The sequence below is a fragment of the Anabas testudineus genome, chromosome 19 (assembly GCF_900324465.2).
Source record: "Anabas testudineus chromosome 19, fAnaTes1.2, whole genome shotgun sequence".
Classification (NCBI taxonomy): domain Eukaryota; kingdom Metazoa; phylum Chordata; class Actinopteri; order Anabantiformes; family Anabantidae; genus Anabas; species Anabas testudineus.
In genome coordinates, this window is record NC_046628.1 from 10,581,686 (window position 1) to 10,595,247 (window position 13,562).

The window sequence follows — 13,562 nt, forward strand, 5'->3', positions numbered from 1 at the left end:
TCTTGCCTTATTGGATTCCTTCTTAAATAACAGTTAGAGGTAACAGGCATTACCCAGAGGAGGTCAGTGTCTGGGCGTAATGTAATATGGCTGTGCTTTGGGGTGCTAACAGTGAAGTGATACAGTTGCCTGACAGTAGCACCCACGCATGGTAATTGGTGTGACAATCAACTGCATATCAACAGCCCTTTGATCGCTGTGGCAGAACAAGTGTCACAGAGAGAGAAAAAGGCACCTCAGGGGGCACAAATGTGTCACTTGTGCTTTGATGTACCCTCTATTCTACTGTCAGATGGATGACAGAGGAGATGGTGAGATTGTAAAGTCTGTTGGATTACAGTTGACATCAACGAATGAATGCATTTTATGACACACCATTTTCACTAATATTCAACACAGATGAAATCCTGTTTAGAATGCAATGCAAGTCACTACCAGACACTATAATAATACAAGATTAAGTTGTTGGGTTATGGCTTGTAGCCATAAGGGACCTTAAATGACACATTTAATTAACACCTATTTCTTGTGTCTGAGCATGTGTTTACTACCTCGTCCTGGCTGCCCTCACACCGGTTGTAGGTATGATTGTTGTCTTCATTTTGGCTGCCCTCATGCTGGCTGTAGGTAAAGTTGTTGTTCTCAATCTGACTGCCCTCACGCAGATTGTAGGTGAGGTTGTTGTTGATGACAGAGGCATACACACTGCCGTATTCAGGGTAGAGTTCCAGCACCTCTCTCAGGCCATGCAGACTGATATACTGCAGGTCACAGTAGGTCAGGGCCTTCACATCAGCATTGGTCTTGATCACCTGGTCTGTTCCTGGCAGGTCGGAACCAATCAGGTCTCCTTTTCCTAAAATCAAAACAAAGAATATTAACTCCATTAGTTCCATTTTTATACTACATAAACATGATCCTAAAAACATCACTTGGCAATAGTACAAACCTAATATGGCCAGCACCATGCTGTCCTTCAGCACCTCCAGAGACCCAGAGCAGACATAATAGTTGGCTTGCAGTGCATCACCCTGACGAATCAGGTACTCTCCAGGGACACAGAAGGAGGTTTTTATATTAAGGGAAAGAGATCGCAGGCACCCACGACTGGCTCCATTAAAGACAGGCAGCTGGAGAATCTCTTTATGTAGATGCATGGCAATGTCGGCCCGCAGCTCATCAGGAAAGTCGTGTAGAAGCTGAGGATGTGTGACGCATGTAATGAGGAGTGACACTAATTATAGGATTGGACTGTGTTGCCAACATTTACCCTCTATCTGTAAATTATGTTCAGGTATTGTAAAAGATCACAAACAATTACAGTGGCCAACAGTAGTAAATAACTGTATAACAGATTTACGTGCTCAACTTATGAAAACGGAGCAGCCAGTACCTAAGCACTGCTTAACAACCACTGTGAAAGAAACGCCTACCTCGTTGGTGTCTATACCATTGTTGACCGACCATGTCGTCTGGTAGTACTCCAGCATGCGTTGTTTGAGCTGCTGGGGTAGACAGTGGACACGAGTGAACTCCTTCAGGTCCTTCATACGTGTGTGGTAGAAAGAACGGCGTGAGTACATACGCTGGATGATGGCTGTCACATTACCAAAGACCAAGCCATGCATCAGTGCTATGTAAGAAACAACAAAAAACAGGATTAAAACTAGTAAATAATAATATAAAGGCTGAATAATAGTATCTGCTCATCCATCCATTATCTTTATCACTTATCATGTCAAGGGCTGCAGGGGGCTTGAGCTGATCCCAAATTTCAATGAGCAAGACGCAAGGACCACCCTGGACAGATCTGGGCCACTTTATTGGATGAATTTACTCTGGGTGTCCAATTTTAGACAATTTTAGCTTATTACAATATGAATTGATTTGAATGAAACAAAGAAGATTCACTTCTTAAGTTGAATATTCGTTTTCACTCCTACTTTAAAATAAAAGATATAATTTTCTGACGATCACTATCTAATCGCCTACATTTTGTACAATTTATTAGCATATTGATTCACATAGTAATTTACAGTTTTGTTTATATCGCAATTCAATGACAAGAAGTCTAAATGATAAATAAACACAGTAATTATCTTTTGGCTTGTTGCACCAATAATTGCCAAATCAGCTAAAATAATCAGTTTAGTTGTATATAAAGATTGCTACAAGCTGTGTTTTAAAGGCCAGCCAAACCATCCAACCCACTTCCTTCTGATTTTCTTGGACTGGCATGCCAAACAGACGCATAGTTCTGTCATGATGCCAAAGGAAGAATGTACCCTGGTGTCAGACCTACCGCCAATGAGCATAGTGCAGATGGAGAAGATCTTCTCAGCATCAGTGTTGGCACAGACATTGCCAAAGCCCACACTGGTTAGACTGGTGAGGGTAAAGTAGAGGGCAGTGATGTAGGTACTGTGCAGTGTCGGGCCGCCTGACGTGCTGTTGATAAATGGTGTGTCCAGACGTTTGCCCAGCTCATGAAGCCAACCTTAAAAGAAGAGGTACAGTAGAGCATGAGGCAAAAACAATTGCCAAATGACAAGACAGGACAAAACAAGAACAATGGTCATGTTGTCTTTCTGTTTGTGTGTCTTCTTCTAAGTGGTATCAATAGGATGGTTTTATATGGTGTAGCTATTTAAAGGGAAACAAGTAGTGTGTTTAGGGCTGTGTCTGTCAAAAAGATAATGTCAGTAGTTTCAGGAAGCTGGCAGAATTGGTGTAAATTAGCAGAAATAACCCAACCTCCCTATGGACAAAGTATACGGCATTCACAGAATCACATCAATGACAATCATATACAGACAAATGCAACACGAGACACAGCAAGTCAACCAGATATTAAATTTTTCTTCACTCTACAGTACGTCACAGTATGTGTGTAATTGTTTGTAGGAATGAAAAAAAAATAGTTGGATCTGTTTTAGACAACTGTGTAAAAAAAGACACATTAGATACAGTAGATGATTTATAGAATATAAAAACATTGTCCGTTTCTGACTATTGGTCTCCATGTAGAACTATTTTCAAACAGAGACAGAAACAAGACATTATTATGTGGCTGCTACCAGTGATCTGTCATATCAGCTTTTGATCTGGTTTCACAGCCCTCATTAGAGTGCCACAGCATGGTGTCTGCCACTATCTCAACACTGAGCAGAGCTAGATACCACAATGAAGACGAAGCTCATGCCAAAATGTATTCTCTAGTATATATAGTATTAAACATTTTATTTTCTGACAGACGTCACAGTAAATCGGGAGCTTGCACTTCAACAAGGCCTCAATCTGACTCACCAATGTTCCAGATGTCCTTGGACTCCATGTCACTGCGCCCAATCATGTACCAGATACAGGCCATCCAGTGTGCCAGCAGGGCAAACACAGACATTAGTAAGGTTAGTACTATGGCAGTATACTGGGAGTAGCGGTCCAATTTCTGAAGCAGCCGCAGGAGGCGCAGCAGTCGTATTGTCTTAAGCAGGTGGACATAGGAGGTCTGTGGTGGAGAGAGGTAAAGAGTGGAATAGGGCAGGGTAAAGAGAAAAGAAAAAGAAGGGAGAAAGAAAGGAAGAGAGTGGGGTTGGAGAAAGACATGGTGTTTAGATTCTGGAAACATACTATAAACACTACACTATACAACACGCTATACTGCATACACACAGCTGAATGTAACATCTTGGGCAAGCTTAGTTTCCTTGCTCAAATAAATGTGCTTATCTTATACACTGTACATGTATCACCACCAACGAAGTATCACAGAATGGAGCCTGAAGCAAGAACAGTCCTGAAAATATGAACATACTTTGTTCCACACGCAACATACTCTAGGGGAAACTGGCATGTATTGTGATAAATCATCACTTTCCTGCTTATGTCAGCAATTATGACAACAGCACCCAAAGGAAAATTGTGTTGCTCCCAATTGTCTTCTGAGAAGTAAATCATGTTCTTATTATGACTTTACTAAGCATGAACTTTGTCTCCTAAACCTGCTTTAGGAGAAATACTAATAAACAGCTAAGATTAGACAAGATGAAGAACTATGGGGGATCTTACAGAGTACTCATGGTTTCTCTTGGATCATTGCTTTGCAATATAGAAAACAGTCAAAACTGACTGCTTTTAGGGGACAAAGTGTTTTAGGTGCTGATCTGCCAGGTGGATCAAAATCTTTATCAAGTACATGTCATGGAGATCTTTCCCACACACTTAACTATAGGAATATGAGGAGGAGCTGGGAATTAAACCACTGACCCTGTTATCAATTGAAAGTTATCTAAAAAAAAACTTTATAATTGGTTCTATTTTCATTCTCTCAACAGATGCATGTTTTGTCCCTATAAGAGAGAATCAGACACGATAAACAAGTTCTTCTCTGATTAGTTCATTCTGAGAGTAGACTGATTTCCAATCAAGCAGATCATAACCACATGAGCAATGTGTGTGCTTGTGTGTTTATATTGCCTGTTTTAGTTTGTGGTGCTCAGTAGCTAATATTAAATATAGGTCTCTCTTGCTCAAACATTTGTAATTAAACATCCTAATTTTAGAAAGAACTATCTATGTGTCAGACTCAACACTGAGAACGGTAAAAAAAAATGAAACTTAAGCGTAAGCCTAGATCTTAATTTGGATATTTGTGGTATCTCAAGATCTAAAAAATAAAAAATCCAAAGAATTTTCAGAGATTAGAATAGACTTATTTTCAGAACTATGAGGAACTGACCAACATGTTGGAATACAATGTCTAGTAGAACCAAGCTTGGCAAAGATATGTTTGTGTTTAGTATTTTCCTTTCCTCTTGGTAGTACTCACCACTGGAATCTCTAAGGCATACAGCAGGTCAAAGGGCATGATAGCCACCAGGTCCACAAAGAACCAGGTGGTGGTGTAATGAATACAAATGCTGCGTGCCTCATATACCACCTGGCCTGATTTGCTCACATAGGTTGTGCGGAAGTTCAGAATAATATCTGCAAATACACAGAGGTTAAATGTAATTTCATATTTTCCAGTGACTAAAGGACAGTATATTTATACTTATTGTATAATATATAATGTGTATAGTAATACCGGAAGAGGGACATTTTTAGTCTTTGACTAATAACATTTAACAAATCATATATTGTGATTATAAAAGGTTGGCTCAGATTTAATGCAAATGGTTCGCCTGTGCACCAATTATACACTCCATTATGCCTTTTATACACACTGAATAGGTCAATGCTGAAAATGTTAGTTTGCCAGATTTAGTTGTATCAATGTCAAATTAATAGAAATGTTAATAAAAACAAATATAAATTAAAACAAAAAAAAAAAACCTAAAGCTTAAACTAAGATCTATATATACTATGCAAGCTTGAACTAAGATCTATAGTGATCAGAAACCTTGCTAGATTATCTAAATCATAATATGGCAAGCATACAACAAGCAGACTGGTTTGTCAAGTTCTGAATAATTCAACATTTCAATATTCAATATTTTTAGAGATGATGGCTCATTACTCAGGAAGGCATGTCTTCCTTGGTTGCCTTTCTCCATCACTCACCTACAATAAAGAGCATTTCCACTACAACATCGCTGATGACAGTGAAGTGTCCAGTTGCAACAGTATGATCATACGGCATGAAGCTGACGCTGTAGGGCACGGTAACAGCCACATAGAAGGTGGCCAGTAGAATAAGCCAGTCCCACAGGGCTTTGGACGTACTGTAGTGAAGAAGAATGAAACGCGACTTCTCCACTGCAGTCACCTTGTACTCCGGCATAGAAGGCTTCTCAGCAATACTCTGTATGACAACAAGTAGAAAAAGTGTAGAAGTAAAAGGTAAAACCCTCCTTAAATATTTCTTTTGAAATGAACAGCAACAGCACATACACAGTCACGCACACAAAGACACAGAGGGAACGATTTGCCTGTTAGGAGTGAAAGTCCAATAATAACAGCCTCTCGAAGCTTTCAAGCTCAATTTGATAAATATTCAAAACACACAGGGACACTAGAAAGCTGCATAAATTAATGACTTAATAACCAGATGGTCACAAGGTGGAGTGCTGTGAAAATAAATGATAATCAGATGGACATTACAGTGCCAAGAATTTGCAGAAACAGACAACGTATGTGTCAAGACCCTCTCTTGTGCTCTGATTGCTGATGATTCAGTACTGGAGGCTATTCTTCATTTAGACAGTGATAAACCTTTTAAATGTCCATGCAGGAACAATTCAAAAGGACAGACATAATACTGTGGTCAGTGAGAGGAAAATTTATTACCAACATTGATCCCTTGTAATTTCATACATGGTTTAACCTTGACTTGACTTCATCCTTCATCCATTAGTGCTTTAATTCTCAGGTGATACAGTGCAATAACAGCTGTGCTACTATAGGGAAATAATAGGAACTAGGACATTGATGATAGACTGCTGGTATTTTAGAAAGCTATACTTGATTCCATTCATTCTACTCATTTCATTTTTATATAAATAAAAAAAAAAAAAACAATTGGGGAAAGTGTGAATTGCTATTGCTGATGAGGGGGGAACTCCATTCAACACATAATGAGACTGCAGTTCTCCTAATCGAGCCGTGCACTGTTTAGGAGACAGGAGGGGAAGATATTACCTCAGGTATTGGTGAGAGGGAAACAGAAAAGAGAGATATATGAGCAGTAATTCATCCAAGAACAATGTGGCCACTTAAACAGGTGAAACCAGGATCACTGAGGCTGGCTGATGACGTCTTCACCTGAGAGTTCATTGTATAGGCTCTGAAGTCACCTGGTTCAGTTAGAGGGAATGGAGAGTCTGTCTTTGAAAGTTACTCGGACAGAATTAGAAGAGAGTACATTTTCTTGTACTTCAAGAAGAGAGAAGAATGACACATTAAAATTGTTCAAATTGTTGTTCAAATTGGAATAACTGTAAATTTAATTTGTTTCCAGTGAAGCTGCTTTTTATTTTCTTTAAAAAATATTTTCATGATGTCCAGATGTTTGAAAGTGGAGAGTTAAAAAATAACAAAAAAATATGCTGACCACCAATTGCTGAGGCAATAACAGTTCAGGCAAGGTCAGCTAAAGCGGCACAGTTTTTTTTTTTTTTTTTTTTGCCTTACATCACAGAGGTCAGGACGCCCACGTGACCTTTATCACTCGAGGCGGTCAACTGAGCACATCCCGATGATTAGAAAAGTTAAACCCAGCACTGAGGGGACACTTGGGACTGCATGTCACAGAGCTACAGCTGGTCTTCGCACTTCATTAACTCATGCGCATAGCCCAAAGCTTCAACTACATCTCCCACCATGCTTTGGGGTTTGGTACTGATAAAAAGCCTTATGGGAAAGGAGATGCACATGGCTTAACTAACTATGTGACTCAGCATAACAACTGACTATTTGTGGAATTACAAGAAATCCTTTTTAACTGACTTTGAATGGCCCACCTCTTATTTTGCCATTTTAGATGAAAGACATGACAGCACAGGACAGTGGCACGAAATATTAGGACTAAATTTACTCTTTCATTGCCTTTTGACATGTGTATTAAAGTGAAAAGAGGCAGTAGTGACTTTTGCATTAGAAATGGAGCACCTTGAAATCCAATCTGAGCTACTTGTCAGTGTGCCTTGCATTGGTTACTGTAGCTGATGCTCTCAGGGGTTGACAGCATCATCGTCAGCAGAACAGACATAAATAACAACTCAGTTGTGTTTTTGTACAGCAACAGGAATTTTTCAGAGATAGAAAAATGCTGTAGCTCATCTACAAGTATGCAAGATATAGACTGACCAGTTGCTTCTCTGCTCATGTTTTATCACTGCACTCTTATTTAAAGATCTAGCTGTGTTTCTATTTGCTTTGCAGCATAAGAAATCCTCAAGAGCTCCTCACTTTGCTTCTGTGCCTGGCAGGCCGATGGACTGCAAATAGAGATCTATTCAGCATCTATGTGGCCGGCAGTGGTGTGGAGGCAGAGGACCACATTGTTAGCTAACAATACAGACAGAAAGACAAAGTGAAAGAAAGATGGAGGTGGCAACAGACATAGAAGAAAACAGAATGAGAAATATATAGTAATAGTTGGAGTGGGAGTATGGCAGTGGTGGGAAAAGTATTTTGATCCTTTAACGTTACTTACACAAGAAGAAATGTAAAAAATACACTACTAAGTATCAGAAGAACACATAATACAGAAAAATGGTGAGTCTGTTTTGTATTATAATTTGACTCATTACTGATACATGTGTAAACAACATTTTAATCTTATAGCTAACAGTTTTACTTCTTCATACTGTATATTACAGGTAATAGATATAGGTACAGACCTGATCTGTCATTGCTCTATGGTATTAACACAGTACAAGAACAGCACGTCTCCCTCAACCCTGTGTACACTGTTGCAGAAAATGTAAGTAACGTTATCTGAGTAAAGTACAATTACTTTAACACGGTGAGAGAAAGAAAAAGAAAGAAAGGAAGAGATGATTTGAAAATAGTAGAAAATGGGGGATAAAGAGTGATAGATAGACACTACCGGGAGAGACAGCGGGATCCAGAGGGATGAAGGCGAAATGAGATGAGGTTAGAGTGACAGATGGCGAGGGAGAGAAATGTGTTTAAAAAAAAAGAAGAGTGGTTAAAGACAAAAAACACAGTGGATACCAAAGGCACTGAAAGGAAGCAGATTAGAAACAGAGAGAGTGTAGATGTAAATAAAACGTTATAACGCTAATGTCTGATGCTAACGTTAGCGTTAATTTCCTAACTAGCATTGACAGTTGACGTGATTGCTGTCCAGCTAGGTTAAGTCAACGATTTGACGTGAAGAAACTCTAGAAAGTAACTTACATGAGACAGTGCTTTCACACGGACGTCCATTTGTCTGTTATTTTTCTTTTGTAGTGAGTTAAAGTTTGCCTTAATGTTAAGCTAACGTTAGCTAGGCTACTTTTGGCTAGGAGAGTTAAGCCGGCTAACTGGCAATGTAAACAATGTTGCTATGGTTACACGTGATTTAATATAAAGACCGCATTGACTTAATTATAACATAATGTTTTAGTTTGTTTTTAAAGTGAACAATTTTAATTCACCTTTTTTGTGCCCATTTTTGTTTAGTATATTAGCAGTATAAGTGCTTGAGTGTAAAGCTACTGTGTGTGTGTGGGTTAGGATAACAATATTATCATTAAACAAGTTGTGAATATTAGTTTCTAATTAATAATCACTGATCTGTATTATGCAGCGTGTTATGGATGGAAGGAGTTTCAAATACAAAATGCAGACACAATGCAGAGGCTAAGATGTGGGGGAAGCCCATGCATATAAACAAACAAACATTGGTGTTGCACGGCGTTATTGCTGTAAACCTCATTCTTATGCAAACAGCATGGTGTCTGTTTAATACCAGTGACAGGTCTGCAAGATAAAGGTTTTCCCCGAGTCATTGATAGAATCACACGACACAGCCCAGTGAGCTGTCCAAGACCCAGAGAAATAAACAATAGCTCGCAGGAATACATTCGATTTAAATTCTAGCCCTGTGGTGCTCAACCTTTTTGGTTTACGACCCCTTTCAAAAGAATAGTGTGTACAAGGGCCCTGGTGATGTTTCTTGTTAGCAGTTTTACCTTAGATTATCAGATGGGTTTCATATAAATAACGCTTTTAGCCCCAAAAAGGTTATGAAGTATTTCACAAAAGCAAAAACTAGATACAACTCAAAACATAAATACATTTGCTTTGTGTGCCTGTGTTTTCTTTTCTCCACCATTAATCATCTCACAACTCTGCAGATTTACTTGACCCTTTGGAAAGATCAGATCCCAAATGTACTGTAGGTTGGGAACTAATTATAAAACATGCTGATTGCCTTAATATGCAACATCCTCACAGGTTTATTTTGAATACATAGTGCTGGTAGAAATGAGCATTTGTAGTTGTACTATAGCATCAGTCCCTAAAATGTGGGATGACCTCTTTCCTACAATCTGTTTTATTGTAAAATTGTGAGCTAAGGCTTGTTGTTCCAAGTGTTTTGCTCCTTTTGAAGATGCTCTTGGCGCAGTCTACCTTGGAAAAAGGTCTCAATGGAAATGAAACACTTTAAAATGGTAATTCTCCCAGTGGCAGAGATAGAATGGGAGTGTGTGGGGGTTATGGAAACGTCTCATTTGCATCTGCAAAAATTTGTACGTCTGAAAAAGACAAACATTTTAACTTGCTCTGTCGAGTTTCATATTCCTACACATCTATTGTGAGAGAGAAAAAGCGAGAACGTGTTCGTGTGAAAATAGTCTCATGCTGATAGTTCTGGCATAACATTTGAAAGATAAATAGCATGCATCTAATTTAGAGTGTGTTGATGTTTTACCATATGCTTTCCTCACTATCCTCAGAGGGCAAGCCATCATTTACATTCTGTCCTGATGCATGTGTGAATGTTTTTGTGAAAGTGCACGTGCATGCGCTACTAAAACAGGTGTGCATGACTGCATGGTGACAGTGAATGCTGCCATCTGTAAGTAGGTGGGATTGTGAAACAGTGGAGCAGGAGGTTTGGCAGACAGGGAGGAGGTGTAGCACATTGATTCCCATGAAGGCACCTGCAAGTCGGGTCTGAAAGCAACAGTAGACCATTCATTTCTGGAGGTGTTAAGTCAGCTGCATGCAATTATTATTTTGTAACATAGTGTGCTTGTTTTAATATAAATAACTTATGGACAGCAGCAATTGTGTTTATTATTGATTAATGCACTGCTTTTTAAATAACATTTGGTCTATAAAATGTCATAAAACTGAAAAATGGAGTTTCCCACTGGAAGCTTTTCATGTTGTTCGATTTTTCTGTCAATTTTAGAATGATAAAAAATAAAACTGTGACACTGTTGAACTTCTGAATCATAGTGTGTTTGAATGATAAAATCTAAGTGAGCAAAAGGCAATTTTCATGTCAGGTGCTTGTCATGTTTTTTTGCACTGGATGTATTAGCACAGAAGGGAGGAAGGGAAGCACAAAACGCAGAGTCAGATAAGGACATACCATTAAAAGGGTAGAGTTACTTTGAAAAAACGTGATGGTAAATTTTTTTTGGATGAAGTTTTAGTGGTAAAAATATCCTTTTATTTTTATGCCCTTTGAAAGGTAAATTAAATGCTATAAAAACATCATTTTCAAATGATAATATCAGCATCCTGCATCAGCAACCACATGTCTCAAAGGTTTTAATTCACTCCTGGAACATTCTCAATTGCTTTTTTTGCCCCCTGGGATCAAATGCCACATAGTGAAGGACAGGTTTGAGTACAGACCCAGTTGGTAACTGAGCCTCTGCAGGGAAGGAGTGGGATTATGTCAAAATGGTGTTCTGCTAAAAAAAAAAAAAACGTTCCCATTTGTATCTGAGAGCAAAACAGGACCTAAAGGAGTGTAGCACGACGATTAATTCCCAGCAACTACCAGCACCTCAGTGACACTGGTATTGGTCCCTGTAAAGCAAAAGAAAACTACAACTTGCATGAAAAAAAATGCAACAGAAGCCAGATTAAAATCATTCAGTGGACTTAATATAACAAAGCCATTTGATTAATTTTCCACTGAGATAAGCCCACACTCTCAGAATCTGAGTCCCTCATACTGACTTCCTAAAACTCATCTTTTAGATATAAACGTTAATAATTCAAGCTCAAGAATGAGGGCGCCACTTGTCTGAGTAACTCCTGACTGTTTATTTTCTTAGAGGGTATGCCTGAGCACGCATTAAAATACTATCACGACCAATCAGCCAAACAGGAAGTGCGTGAGAAAATTACTCACATCGCCCAGGTTGACCTCTCCTTTGCCTCCCCTGGAGAACTGGTTGGTCAGCTGGTATAGCATGGTGCGTCCACGCTTCCTAGCCTCACTGAAGTGAGAGCTGCTCTTCCTCATGTGCCTCTTGTCATCTGAAACTGTCACACAGTAACTCAGATCAGTGCATTTCAAATAGATCACAAGGTTGTGTCACAAGAAATTTGACGGGAGGTGGAGAAAATGAATACTCTGTCATGTAATGCAAAATCTGAACTGTCAGGTTTTCAGACTTATAAATGTTCCCTTATAAATGGTAGGAGGGAAAAACACAATAGTACAAATATTAATTTGTACTAGATTTTCTTTGCGTTGCATTTTACCAAAATGTCAGTCCATTTCCCCCCCCGGCATAATGCTTTTTATTTGCAACAGACTGTGTCCAGGTTCCACTTGAAGACACACCTCTGCCCAAATCACACTCCCCATTGGAAAACATTGCCTGTGTTCAGTGAACGAATGCCAGCTCAAACAAACCTGCCGGCTAGAACGTGACAGTGATGAACAAGAGTGCATGGAGAAAATGAAAGCCGGGGCCAGAGGATGGTCCGCTCGTAAATCATGCTCAAAGTAAGCAAATAAAGGGTGTTTTTGTGAACACAACGTGAAGCCTACCCTCCTTCTTGCTGTTGTAGTAGCCTTTTCCGTAGGTGTCGGTGATGTCCTTGAATGAGAAGAGGAAGAGAACCATTTCGCCCTTCTCATTCTTGATGGGCACAATGTCTAGCAGGCACCAGAAGGCTGCACCTGGAACAAAATCAGATATGTTCATTTAGTACAGTACAGATTTTGCTCTGCTTGGGAGGGCATGCTGTGGGGGTTACCAGTCAGATTTCAGCAACACCTATCCTAGCTGCATCCCTGTAAATCAGTCTCCTTTAATGACTTCTGCACCGAGGATACTTATTAGGTATTGCACAGCCTTTCTAAAAATACACCACAAATTAGACATGTAATGTGTTCTGGAGGATTGTCCACAAAGAGATAGAGCAAGTATGGGGGCTGGTTATAGCAAGTGAGGCAAGGAAGCAGCACCGTAGATCCAAGACCTCACCATAACCCAGTAGGCTCATTAACAACACGGCGGAAACTGTACTCTGACACCAAACAGACTTTTTATATCTCCTATAGTGTCCCTAGTGATTGTGTGTGTGTGTATCTGAATGTGTGTGTGTGTGTGCTTCTGTGACATGTAACAAGGATGGAAAATACAGTGTGGTTGCCGGTGTTTTAGCACAAGGTTGTGGTTGTAAAAACAACATGAGCGAAGCTATTTGTGTGTGTTTCGAGCTTATGAGCAGCAGGCACAAGAGGACTGTGTATGTCTGTGTGAATATCTGCTGAATTCCTTCATCACTAAATATTAAATAAATGCGATTAAGAGTCTATTTTTACATTTTTATTGCTTCACTTTCACTTTCTTTGTTTTTTTTTCACATCTGCATTTAAATTAAAATAATTTTACGTATATTACAGACCGTTGTGTGTTTCCCCTCATTAGATGTAATGGCATCACCTTACTTTTACTAACTAACTGGAGAAATATAAGGAGATTAGAATAAAAAGATTTGTTCAACTGCAGTGCAGATTTAATGATCCATCAGTGTAATAAGTGGTTCACCCCAGAATCTGCAGTAGGTTTAGGTCTCTGTTGAAGAAACATAATCCTGTGTGCCAGTCAGAGAGGCTTAAACTGTGT

At 39.2% G+C, this 13,562-nt stretch overlaps 1 protein-coding gene across 3 annotated transcripts in view; it reads right to left on the minus strand.

The window, feature by feature from the left end:
* Positions 1-13,562, minus strand: part of LOC113156365 (potassium voltage-gated channel subfamily H member 4-like) — a 28,965-nt gene that overhangs the window by 7,734 nt on the left and 7,669 nt on the right. Inside the window, exons 3-11 of one of the 3 annotated variants that reach the window (XM_026351464.1) lie at positions 12,479-12,610; positions 11,831-11,964; positions 5,563-5,803; positions 4,829-4,986; positions 3,307-3,508; positions 2,303-2,497; positions 1,434-1,633; positions 950-1,199; positions 552-856 (exon numbers count right to left, since the gene is read on the minus strand). In XM_026351464.1, coding sequence (XP_026207249.1) covers positions 552-856; positions 950-1,199; positions 1,434-1,633; positions 2,303-2,497; positions 3,307-3,508; positions 4,829-4,986; positions 5,563-5,803; positions 11,831-11,964; positions 12,479-12,610 — 1,817 coding nt within the window. Of the gene's footprint in view, positions 1-551; positions 857-949; positions 1,200-1,433; positions 1,634-2,302; positions 2,498-3,306; positions 3,509-4,828; positions 4,987-5,562; positions 5,804-7,908; positions 8,008-8,865; positions 8,992-11,830; positions 11,965-12,478; positions 12,611-13,562 lie in introns of those variants that run through there. The other 2 variants (XM_026351462.1, XM_026351463.1) reach the window with 2 other exon arrangements.